The sequence below is a fragment of the Lolium rigidum genome, chromosome 7 (assembly GCF_022539505.1).
Source record: "Lolium rigidum isolate FL_2022 chromosome 7, APGP_CSIRO_Lrig_0.1, whole genome shotgun sequence".
Lineage (NCBI taxonomy): Eukaryota > Viridiplantae > Streptophyta > Magnoliopsida > Poales > Poaceae > Lolium > Lolium rigidum.
In genome coordinates this window covers 225,497,229-225,510,182 of record NC_061514.1, presented here as the reverse complement: position 1 = coordinate 225,510,182, position 12,954 = coordinate 225,497,229, and the positions used below count along the sequence as shown (strand labels likewise).

Below are 12,954 nucleotides of genomic sequence, written 5' to 3'. Positions count from 1 at the left end.
TAGATGATTGTACCACCCACCCTGCAGGTATTGCTACCACTAGGAAAAGCTCATCATAGGTAGTACATATATAATCGTGGAGCCATCATTATTGTTACGCTAACACGGCCTGTCTGGTCTGGTGGCTAATCATACTGTTATCTACCATGAGCTAGGTACACTACACTACCTAAAGGGCTAAAGCCGTATCTTGTTGAGACCGAAAGTCAGCAAGTGCAGCTGAATCTTATCTCAGGTCTAGTCTTTCCAGTCCGGCCACTGAGCATCCAAGCTAGATTGCGCGCATGCGCGGTCAGTGTGTAAAAAGAGCATGAGCACATTGAACCCTCAATAAGTATGCATGTCAAACGAGGCCATTCTAGCGTGCGTGTTTCTGCCGTCCGTTCCCTGCTTTAGGATTCGTGCTGTGAGGTTTTCATCAGGTTTTAGCATGTTCATTTTAAACTCAATGGAACATATTGGAACAGTGCACGCGAGATCTAGCAGCACGCTAGAATCTCATTTCTAACGTCAGACTCTGCAGGCTACATGTCATTCCGGAATATATGCGTGCGATCCCACCTCTGAAACTGTTTAGGCCAAGACAACATCCATGGTCATAAGGTTGGATTGTTTCAGTCGACATAGCTAGGTGCTCGAACCCGGTTTGGCCTGTGCTGCTGTATATGCCAGTGACATCGGGAGCAGTCTTACCTGAAGACAATTTGAAGAGCCGGATTTGGCGCGGGCTAAACTGTTTTTTTTTTCTACTGTAGAATAACGGCTAGCTAAGGATGTTATCCTCTCCCCAAAAAATAAACAATTCAGTTGATCATGCCATGGCCACGGCTTCGTGTTCTTTCAGTGGATCGACCTTCTTTCGTGTGCATTTAATTGTTTCTTGCCCTGTCACACACCTGATTAAGCATTGGTAGCTCGTAAGCTAGCAAATGCCAAGACAGTTTCAACTGTAACACGAGCGAGCTTAAGTCCTTTGGTCGGCACATTTCTTCCTCATGTGACGATGAGATCATAATCAAGCTCCTCAAATCATTCGTCGAACCACCGCCAAAACCCTATTCCAAAGCAACGCTGCCATGCCCCTATTCGTCAAAACTTTTTAGTTGCCAATGTCCTTATGGGAGCTAATCTGAATATCAAAGTTAGAAGAGCGTTAAACGAAAAATAAACGGAAAACTTGGCCACAATTTTTCGATAAAGAGAATATATTAATATCAAAAGATACAAAGTACACCCAGCCTCTGCAACAACGCCCCACCCTAATGGCAGTACGGATGCACACCAAAAAAAGTAAAGAAAACTAAGAAATAAAAGTCCCGCTACAGCCTTCTAGATCTAGCAACAGCAATACAACCACCACCGTGACAACACCTGAAGTACAGACTCTCCAAAAGCGACGCCTCCAAGAAGGAAACAGTGCACCAGCACCGTCGTCGCCCGACCAAAGGTCTTAGGATTTCACCCTGGAGATAGTCCTCACTCTCAAAACAATGCCTCCAACAAGAACATTGTCAGGCAGTTAAGACCAGACCTTGGGTTTTCACCCTGAGAGGTAAGACTCTGAACTTTCCCTGTGCTGCTGCCCCCACATGCATACCACTGCTGCAAGCCCGGAACACCAAGCAGATCCCTCAGAATCACGTTGACTCGAACCTCCTTTAGCCAGTCCACCAATCCGGCCTTCATGATATTCCTTCTTCTGACATCACCATGGACCAAAAAGTCACCTGATGTCAACACCGAATATAGCTTCGCGACGCTCCCTCCGGAACCAAACGGTCGGAACAAAAACATGGGTGCGCGCGACCGAATACCACCCGATCCGACAAGAACCGAGGCAAAATATGCACTCGTTCCATTCGTCGGCGGAGCTTTCCGAAACTCATCTCCAGCCGGATCAAAGCAAGCCGACCTCCGGTAGATCTTCATCTTCGCTTGCGAGAAACCCGAGGACCGCCACCAAAAACAAAGCAAGACCGGCAGCCCCCACTCCGCCGGTCCCTCCTGCCGGATCACCAGGGAAGAAGACGGCGGCGCGGATCATGCGTACCACCGCTGAACCGTCACCGGGGGCGGAGGCCACCACCGCTCCACCGAATCCTCCATGGCTACCGACGGAGAGCATCAGGCCCCGGCCAAGTAGCCATGCCGCCCGACTTCCTCCACCGGCGCTTCATCACCTCCCATGGAACGCCACCGTGGAAACCCTCTCCTCCCCCTCGTCGTTCGACGGAAGGGGCGCCGCCGCCGTGGCCGAGGCCGGCAGCAGCGGCGGCTGAGGTGCGGCGGTCCGGGGGCGGCTGCTCGGAGCGGGGCGGGTAGATCCTCCGCGGCCGCCTGGGAGGGGGCGGGAGAGGAGGAGGCGGCGGCTAGGTTAGGGATGGTGCCTTCTGTTGTTGCCTCCAGGATGGTGGTAGTTCTCCACACTTGGCCACAATTAGTGCGAAGATTAACTAGGATTAATTTGTGAGCCACAAAAGATAGATTCATATGGAATCTTTGAACTTTGGGATAGTTCACGGTGAAATCTATATGCTGATATGATGAATGGTCATACAAATATCTTAAGAAAATACATTTGAAAAATAAAACTTACCTTTAAAGATGAAGATTTTTATGCGGTTCCGTGTTCAAAAGGATATTCTCACAAAACATGATCTCGCTAAGCAAAATTGGATTTGTTGCAAGAAATCTGCTTTCTATCAGGAGTCTATTAGTTATCCCTTTTTTGCTTGTTCCTTTGAATGTCTTATTTGAAGAGTTGTTCACTTTACCTTTAGTACTCCCCCAATGTTACCAATATGTTTGGTAACCAGTTCAATGTAGTAGAAAATAAACCTAAAACTTGTACTTGTATAAGTGTTTACGCTTTAGTGTGGGCTAGAAATGGAGGATATGGTCTTTAATAACGTTGGAGCTGCTCATTTGATATAGGTTATCCATATGGCTACCTTTTGAATGTAGGAACGGTATTATCTGCTATTCGAAGTGCGACATGCCTATATATGGTTTCTGGATGTAGCTGTCTGAAGACGGTTGCATGGGCTATCTAAAATTAAGGTGGCTTTGGGCTTGTTAGAAGTCTTCCGGATGGTCTTAAGCGCATTGTTTTTCTGTTCCTTCTCTAGTTGATTTTTATGTACACCCTGTGCAACCATGAGTTTTAAAGCTTTATAAATCTGATACTCTAAATAATGGAATAAAAGGTTTGTGGCTCTATCGTCATTCTGGAATATGGGTGCAATCCCAATGCAAGAACTGTTAGGGCAAGGCAACATCCGAGGCTATAAGATTGGATGGTTTCAGTAGACATGGCTGTTAGAACCCGGTTTGGCGCGGGCTGCTGTATATGCAGCGAGACTGCTAGTGAACAGTCCTACCTGAAGACAATCCGAAGAGGCGGATTGGGCACGGGCTAAACCTTTTTTTTTTCTACTCTACAAGGCATCAGAATCTTCAAATGTTTAGATAGAGCTTTTGAACAACGGTATGCAGCTAGCCGAGTGAGTCTAGCTAAAGCTTGTCTGATAGATCTCCTCTAGCAAAGAAGAAAAGAAAAATATTGAATTGTACCGTGACGATTCAGAAAAGTTGTAGCTATTGACTATCATCCTTCAGTAGACTATCATGCCGTTGCCACGGCTTCGTGTTCCTTGAGGGGATCGACTTTTTTTCTTGGCATTTATTTGTTTCTTTCACTATCACACGTCTGATTAAGCATTGGTAGCTCGTAAGGTAGCAAACGCCAAGACAGTGTCAACTGAAACCCGAGCAAGCTCAAGTCCTTTGGTCGGCACATTTTCTTCTTCAAGTGACGACGATGAGGACATAAACAAGCACCTCAAATCATTCGTCGGGCCGCCGCCATGCCCCTATTCGAAAGCAACATGGCTAGCTGAGAATTCTGGAGCGGACGGCAGCCAAATGATTGAGCGCAAACAGGGCGGGACAGGCCACCGCCCCGCGGAACAAGATGTGGCCACAAATGCTTTTTCAGAACCTCAAGTTTTCAACACCGTACGTAGTCTCACTATCTCGCTAACTGTAACGTACCAACAGCTCCATCCTGTACGTACCTGGATACATACTGTAGATTAGATCAATCAGCCGATGATTTAGCATTTCTGTATCCTCATCTTCCGTCTCTAGCTAGCCATGCATCAAAAAACAAGTGAAGCCTAGGGTTAGACATGTCACTGTGAGCAGACAGGGACCTTTCAGCTAACATCGGTTGATGATCACGCATGATTGAGCTTGAGCCCGTGGGACGCTGGAGACAGAGAATGGTTTAGGGCAGGCAAGCGATGATCCCTGGCTGGCTGATGTTGCATATGCTCTGTCGTTTGTTTGTTTGCTTATCCTGGAATGGCATCAGGAATCAGGATGAGATAATGTAGTTGTTCCCAACTAATAAAGATTAGGCTACGATTAGCATATCTCATTCCGGTACAACCCACGACATGTCGTGGCTTTGTGTTGCTTTCTCCTCATATTTTAAGGATGTGACGTGTATTTAATTTGGAAGGCGTGTAGGCTTTCGTGCATCAGTCTCCTTCTCATTCTGTTTTCAAGTCCATGTATGTGTGTTATAAAAACACATCCGTTTGGTGAGAGCTGAGAGGTCCGTCAAATTAGGATATCATCAAATCAGGCCTCATCGAAAACAAACAAGGTTGTTTTTCATAGTCTAAAACTATTTGGTTTAAAAAAATTGAGCCAAAAATCAAGGTATGCATGTGTCAATTGTCGGACCAACGGAGTAGGTCTAAAACCCGTGTAATCCAAGAGTCTAGATTATCCGACACAATACCATATATAGTTGGCAAACAATCAAGAAGATCCCCGACTAGTATAGAGGTGGTATGTCGCCGTTCTTTGTTGCCAGGCTATAGGATGCCTATATGAATCCCACGGTGCACAATGAGAGCGATAGTGGTATCCATGTGTCTTTGACAACGACATGTGCTAAGGACGACTTGAGGAGGCAAACACATGAAAGTTAGAAAAGAGGATGTTTCTACCCTCTCCATATTCAAGTTGAAATTTGTGTTTTCCCCACCCATCCATTCTAGATCAAACACAAAATTTGGAGCCATGCTCTCTCGTCAATGTATTTTTTGTGTGTGTTAGACAATGTCACAATTTATAGAACGACTTGTCCGGTGATTTAGTCACGGAGCTTAATCAAGTTTGAACTTTATGCGATGGTTTCTAATGCTTTTTTTCTTTTCAAACCCACGTGTTGGATTTTATATTCCTCTTATTTTTTCCTGTATCTTTTTTTTTTTGAAAACAAAATATTTTTTTTTTGTACAGACAGTTTTTTTTTTTTTGAGAAAAGTACAGACAGTTTAGTCTGTTGCGTATTTGAGCCCAAACTAAGTTTTAGCAGTCTGGCCCATTCCAGTCCATCCCCATTCTCCTATGGAGGCCCATTTCAGCTCACCCAAAAGAAGAAATGGAAACAGGAACCTATCAGCATTACCCACTCGCTTCCTAATCTGAGGTAGTAGATCGGAGGAGAAGGCTTTGCGGCGGCGGCGGCGCGGCGGTTGCAGAGAGAGGTGACCAGGCGAGGAGAAGGAGATCCGAGCAGAGCCGAAGATGAGCGGGGTCAAGAAGGTGACGGACCTCGCGGCCAAGGCCGGCAAGGCGATCGACTGGGACGGCATGGCTAAGATGCTCGTCTCCGAGGAGGCCCGGAAGGAGTTCGCCAATCTCCGCCGCACCTTCGAGGACGTCAACCACCAGCTCCAGACCAAGTACTCCCAGGTAACCTGCCAATTTCCACCGCCCCATACCGTCTCGCGCTCGCCCGATCGATCTGGCCAATGTGGCTAGGGTTTGGTCCGCGGTCAAACCAGATCAGGGATTTGATACGTTTTGGCTAATCCACGCGGGTGCGCCTGGGATCTGCTCCTGGGGCAAGGGGCATTCGTTGAACGATTGACATGGGGAAGCATCATCAAGCATACGTCGGTTTTACATTTTGGTATTTGTTATTACTTAGGAAATTGGTTTAGTTATTAGCGATGCAAATATGGTGTGGCTTATTTGACCTCATATGTGCGCTCCTGGATTTGAACAAGAAATTACACATCCCTGTGAGGTTCTCTATCAACAGAGGCAGTGTAAAGGTATATATTGCACAATGAGAAATGGGGATGAACTAACTGGCCCTTCTCTGGCATATTAAACGCTTTTGAAGTTTTAATCCTGTTTGTTTTGCTAGCTTTGTATTGAACTTGTGTTGTTCTCTTGTGGCAACCTTCGATACATGCATTATTCCTTCTGATACGTCGACTGATCTGAGTGATGTATTTGTATTGTTACTGCAGGAGCCACAACCAATTGACTGGGAGTACTACAGAAAAGGAATCGGAGCGAAAGTGGTGGATATGTACAAGCAGGCTTACGATAGTATGTGTTTTTTCTTCACTTGCATTATTTATAGGAAACTAGTGTGCTAAAAAATTGCAAACAAATTGGTTTTGATTTAATACTGGCAACTTGCGGCTGATATGTTTCCAAGATTAATAGCAAGGATATCAAATGTAATTTGCTTATAGTTTAAAATGATCTATTCACAATTTTGTCTCACTGATGGATACTTCATGTTAGTATATTTATTACTCTAATATATACATCAGGTTTGAGATTTTCGTCTCCCTTCTTCTTAAGGGCGCCCCTAACACTACACTTATTATAGTGTTAGTTCATACCGAATGATTTAGCATTTGGTTTTGCTACTTTGCAGTACAAATGTTAGTCTTGTGAGGCTATGCTCGTGTAATCCGTTCAACCTCTTATAGAGATACCAATCTTTGGACTAATGCAGGTATTGAGATCCCCAAGTTTGTTGACACTGTCACTCCTGAGTACAAGCCAAAGTTTGATGCCCTGGTGAGGATCCACTTCCTGTTATGCCTCAGCTTTCCTGTTCTTCACATAGCTGCCTTGTTTCATACAAACTGGATGTTCACTTATGGCTATTAGCCAATCGGATGCTTATGAACTTTCCTTTTTGACATGTGTAGGTAGTTGAATTGAAGGAAGCAGAGAAGACATCTCTGAAGGAATCAGAGAGGATAGACAAAGAGATTGCTGAACTGAGGGAGATGAAGGTGAGGTGGATCTTTAAATAACTTGGAGTCAGTTGCTTTTTACATGCATCCTAACATCTTGTTTGCACACGCAGAAAAAGATGAGCACAATGACAGCAGACGAATACTTTGAGAAGCACCCTGAACTCAAGAAGAAGTTTGATGAGGAGATCCGCAACGATTACTGGGGATACTAGATAACGGCGAAACTCCCTCTTCCTATATTGGAACATTCAATAATACTTGTTTGCCCTGATGTATGGACAGAATTTCATCATCCAAGCTTGGGTGAATTCCTTTTTAGCATGTGAACGGGGCTTGTTGAAACTCAGCATAACTCTGCTCTTTTGAACCTTTTGTTGAACCTCATCGTTGTGAGGCTCATCAGCTTATTTGAATGAAGTTTTGTTTTGTGCTTAGCTTTTCCTTCTCCCTCTGTTCCTAATAAGGCCTATAACTTTTTTTTGGAAGTCAAACACTGTAAAGCTTGACCAAGTTTCTAGAAAATACTATCAACATCTATAATGCTATATAGGTATCATATGAAAACATGTTTCATGATGTATTGAGGACTTGAGTTAGTAGAGGATTTCTGTTGGTGATCCATGTATCTTGTAGTCTGATTTGCTCATCCTTTTGAGGCAGCAGAGTTTGGACTGGCACAAAGATGCGTTACATCTGACATGTCACTGAAACAGCCGTTTGAAGTTCTGTAGCGCATTTGAATCCCTGTTCAAAAGCGACTAACCAAGAAAGTGGCATCCGATTACCGAGCGCAATGGACGATGAATGCAGAGCAGAACAGACCACCGCCGTGAACTGTTGAAAGCAACAGAAGTCACAGCATGAAAATGGAGCTATAGTAACTCAGCTTCTGGGAACCTGGTGCGTTTGGTTTTGCAAAGACATGGATTTTAGAGCATCTGCACTATGCCCCAGTAGCATCCCTGCCTATAGGCACTGGTTATATTTTAGGCAATAGAACGCGCCGGCGTGTTCTATACTGGATTTTAGAGCTTCATATTTTAGAGCCTAGCAAAATCCTGGACAACCCTGTGTAAGCCTCTACGTTCAGGATGGGATGGCGCGCCAACATCTCGCACCATGTTGGATGTTGCTGGTAGTTCAGGATGTTGAAGGATGTTGGATGGGCGCCAGCATCTCGCACCATGTTGGATGTTTGATAGGACTGACATGGCAGCGGCACAAACAGCGTTCGCCATCTTTAATGGAAGCACCGGTTTCTGAACGTAGATGCCTCGGATACCTCCGTCGTAAATTCGCACGCAAGCATTCTCCTATTTAACTCACCTTCTCGGTGGCCTCAGACTTCATACCCACCTCCAACGAATCGCCTCAATGCCGTGCCGCCTCTTCACCACCTACTCCATGCTGGGCTGCAGTGGCCGCATGTTGCCGACGCCGGAGCCCGAGCAGGAGGCCTTCCCTTCGGAAGACTTTGACGACTTTGAGTTCGTCGAGTGGAACGAGGCGTTTAGTGTGGACGTGGAGGCCAGGGTCGTGGAGGAGGAGACGGTGGACCCGGAGCAGGTGGCGATCCTAACCTCCTTCAACACAGTGCAGAACCAGAGGAACACAATCTTGGTCCTCGAGGAGACCTCGGCCATACTCGAGCGCGTCGCCGAGATCTCCCACGAGCGGGCACCGATGGAGGAGGCTGGTCGTCTCCTGATGGAGGCCAAGCGGTAGAGGATCCTCGAGCTCAACGCTCAGAGCCTGGCCAAGGCCGCCGCTCGCAAAATAGCATGGGTCACCCATGCATTGAAGACCAACGTCGCACGAAACTCCGGCGACACGTGCAACGATGTTGCACCTCAGAATCCCAGATGCACGAAGCAAGGGTGGAGAGGTGGGTGCAGGAGTAGGCAAAGAATGCCAAGGGGAAGAATAGCGGCGAGGCTGGCTCATCGAGCGCCCTAACCGACAGCGAGTAGGCTAGGTTTTAGTAATTTTTTTGTTGTTTTCATTCAGCTTTGTAATATGCAACTTCTTTTTTTCGAAAAAGGAGCAATAGCCCCAGCTGCATCAATTGATGCACATGGCCGCTTATTATAAATCATAAAGTATCAAGTATCAAGTTTGAATAACAGAAAGGACTGAAATACATCATGGCGCCAACAGGGTTGCCACGTAAATCAACCAGCGGAACAAGACACATCTAAATATGCAACTAAATTTGAATGAAAAACTTTGTCTTCACTTGAATTAGTATCGATCCCTAAAAATTATAGGGTGTGCCGGTGTGGGAAGCCCACATATCTGGCAGCCACCGGTGGAGATGCTCTTAGGCTAGCGCATTTCTAGTAGATTCAAGCTCAGATAATTCCCTGGCCATGTTGCAGCACAGTCGTCCTCAACACCACAAGTATTCCACCTTTTTTTTTCTCGAGAGGATATCCTGAAAGGTGTATTAATTATGTAGAAGAAAGGTCGAGATGGGTGAAGCAACGGCAATCCCGGTATTTCTTTGGTTGATTCATATCTCAACTTTAGCTTTCCCATGAGTGTAATTTTGAATCTTTCTGTAAACTGTTTACGTACTTTTATTTCAATAAAGATAGCCGTGTGCATCTATTAATGCAGAGGCTGGGGCGATGCTCCCATATCGGAAAAAAACAATGATTTCCCTTCACATATGTCAATAATATGAATACTTCCACATTTAGTTAAAAAGATAATACCATGTTGGATATTATAAGTTGAAAGTGACATAAATATCCAACATTACTCTAACACTATCTGTAATCACTACAAATTTCATGCCTATATAGAGGTCAATTTTCAACAATTTTCTGTTGAAAAAGGAACTTCAACCTATATGTTCCCACAAAAGGTAACCGTGAAAACGGTAAAACAGTCAATGTAACAGGAAACGATATTCACAGGTTAGCTTTAGGGCATCTCCAGCGGCGCGACGCATTTCGGATGTCCGAAATGTCCGTTTGCGTCGCGCGGCGGACGCGAGACAGACCGTTTTTGTCCGGGCGTCCGTTTGCACCTGGGGGTGGCTCCAGCAGCCCGACACATTTTGGCGTTTGCATCAATTATGAAGTTTCGAAACAACAAAATAAGGAATTCAACGAAGTCATACTTATTACTTTTGAATTTTTAAAAGTCTACATGAAAATAAGATAGTATTTCTCTAGGCATGATCTTCATGGCTAGCCAATGTTCACGGATGCTCAATCAGATCCGTCTGCAGCTGTTTGGAGACGTTCTCGTTAGTGACTTCTACATTGATATGTAGATACTCATGCTGAATGGATCGTAGCGAACAAGAGGGGGGGGTGAATGGCGCTACGGCAAGTTTTAGTCTTTTTCAATTTTTATGCAAGAGAAGGTAAAGGTGTGAACTTTAGCAATAGGGGTGATCCTACAATGAATATTGGACGAGTGCAACAAGTAAGGAATCAACAAGATAACGAGAGTAAGGAGCGAGACAACCGGGGGACGCGAGGCGAATCGAGGTTTGTTTCCCGCAGTTCCTTCCACTAAAGGAAGTACGTCTGCGTTGAGGAGGTGCTAGTCTCACACAAGAGACTAGGCGGCCACACCACGAAGGAAGGCCTCACCTTCTTCCTCGAGAGAGCTCCACGAAGGTGCTCTCCCTCTTCCACTAAGGCACCGGTCGAGGCGGTGATTCCTTCACAAGGTTGGGGCGAGCTCCACAACAAGGATGCTCCCAACACCCTATGGATCTAGTACATCACCAAGCTAGACTCCATAGCTGCACATCTCCAATGCTCCACCATAGGAACCCATCTCCAATGCTCCACCATAGGAACTCTTCCAATGCTCCACCAAAGGAACTCTCCAATGCTCCACAAAAGGAACTCTTCTCCAAGATCCACTAAAGGAACCCTACCACCAAGATCCACTAAGGAATAGCAAGTATTGGTGAAATCTCTCTTGGTAGAACTATAGATCGGGGTCTCCTCCACCTATCCTCAAAGTTTGGGCAAGATTGGTTGGATGGGGAAGGAAATCCTCAAGAATTAAGCTCAGCAACAATGGAGGAGAGAGAGGGGGAAGAGATAAAATCGTGTTGGGGAAGAAGGAGCCCTTAAATAGGCTCCTCCAAATCCAACCGTTATGTCCAGATTTGGCCTAAGCGGTACTACCGCTTCTGGGAAGCGGTACTACCGCTCCGAGTTCGAAATCCTCCCAGATCTGGTCAAAGGACGCAGAGCGGTACTACCGCGCGAGGTACCACTCGAGGTACCGCAACAGGGTCCAAACCTTACTGGACTCGAAGCGGTACCAGGGCGGTACGACCGTAACTCGGTTACGGTACCTAAGCGGTACCGTGAGCGGTACTACCGCCCTAGGTACTGCAGGGGTACCGCAGCGTGTTCTGGGGGACGAAAACAGCACAGACTCAGAGCGGTAACAAGGGCGGTACCTATAGGGGTAGCGGTACTACCGCTACGAGTGCCGGTAGTACCGGCTGGCTAAATCTGGTTTTCTTCCCTTTTTCTCTCCAACCATGTCACCTCGCCAAACACACACAAAATCAGCAAACCTATCAACTACGCTCCAGTCTTCCGATCTTGACGCGTCCGGCGAGGTCACCGTGCTCTTGCAAATCTAACAATGATACTCAAGGCACACGGTGAGATTACTCAAGTGTTGTCATCAAACACACAAAACTTGGGGTGTGAATTTTGCTCTTACAATCTCCCCTTTTTGGTGTTTGATGACAACACAAGAGTTGACAATAACATATGATATTATGATGAGATATTTAAGATTTGCAAAAACTCGACGGAGCTCCCCCTACACATGTGCATATCATGAATATGTATTTGAATACAAATACACATGTTGTAGAGACATCACTCCCCCTAATTTTTACAAACCAAGCACATATGCAACATAGATAAACGACATGTTCAAATAACATATGCATAAAATGGAGGCAACATAAGATGATACACGGAGATTTGGGTGAAGTTATCATACCATAGCCTTGAGAATACCCAAAATCACAATAAGATGCCTCCATAGGATTGTTGATGTAGCCATAAGACAAGATAAGCAACTAGAACCAAACGGCTACAAACAACAAAGGTCCCCATCCACCTAGGAACTTCTCCCCCTTTGGCATCGGAACACCAAAAAGGAGGGTAACGAAACTAGAAGGATGGAGGAAAAGAACATACAACCAAGCTTGCAAAAATCACGAGAAAACAAGCTTGAAGGAGGTTCTCAAAACCAAGAAGAAGAAAGCAAAGAAGAAAGACAAAACAAGGGTACGAAGAACCGAAAAACCCTCAAAGAGGGGGTGTTGGTGGCCGAAGCCACCGTGTAAGAGTATAGTAGTTGTGAGGTCGCGTAGATGTATCTAGGACTCACGGACTACAACTCAACATGAAGCTCATAAGTCACTTAATTGACAAATAGCAAATGTTTTGGATTTCTTTATGCATTATGGGGGGAGTGATAGCTCAATGAATTTAAACCGCACTCCCCCTATGTCCATGCGTGCCTTTCATCTAGATATAAAGGTTAGGAGTGGTATGTGCGCACAATGGTCAAGCAAAGTTCGATGGATCAATGATATTTAGCTCATGCCTCAACTCAATGAAACGCTTCTCATCCAAGGGCTTCGTGAAGATGTCCGCCAATTGCTCCTTGGTGCCAATATATGATAGTACAATATCTCCGCGAGCAATGTGATCCCGGATGAAGTGGTTCCGTATCTCAATGTGCTTCGTCTTGCCATGAAGAACCGGGTTGTAGGCGATCTTGATTGCGCTCTCATTGTCACACAAAAGAGGCACCTTGCTATACTCGAGTCCATAATCCCGCAAGGTTTGCCTCATCAATA

The 12,954-nt window shown here is 45.6% G+C and overlaps 1 protein-coding gene across 1 annotated transcript; it reads left to right on the top strand.

Annotated features, from left to right (window-relative positions):
* The first annotated feature begins 5,478 nt into the window (after nucleotides 1-5,478).
* On the top strand, nucleotides 5,479-7,522 carry LOC124674912 (ATP synthase subunit d, mitochondrial-like). The gene is made up of 5 exons (XM_047210966.1): nucleotides 5,479-5,772; nucleotides 6,339-6,420; nucleotides 6,839-6,903; nucleotides 7,038-7,124; nucleotides 7,199-7,522. Exons 1-5 carry the CDS (start codon nucleotides 5,605-5,607, stop codon nucleotides 7,298-7,300), a joined length of 504 nt encoding a protein of 167 aa, XP_047066922.1. The 5' UTR covers nucleotides 5,479-5,604; the 3' UTR covers nucleotides 7,301-7,522.
* The last annotated feature ends 5,432 nt before the right edge of the window (nucleotides 7,523-12,954 follow it).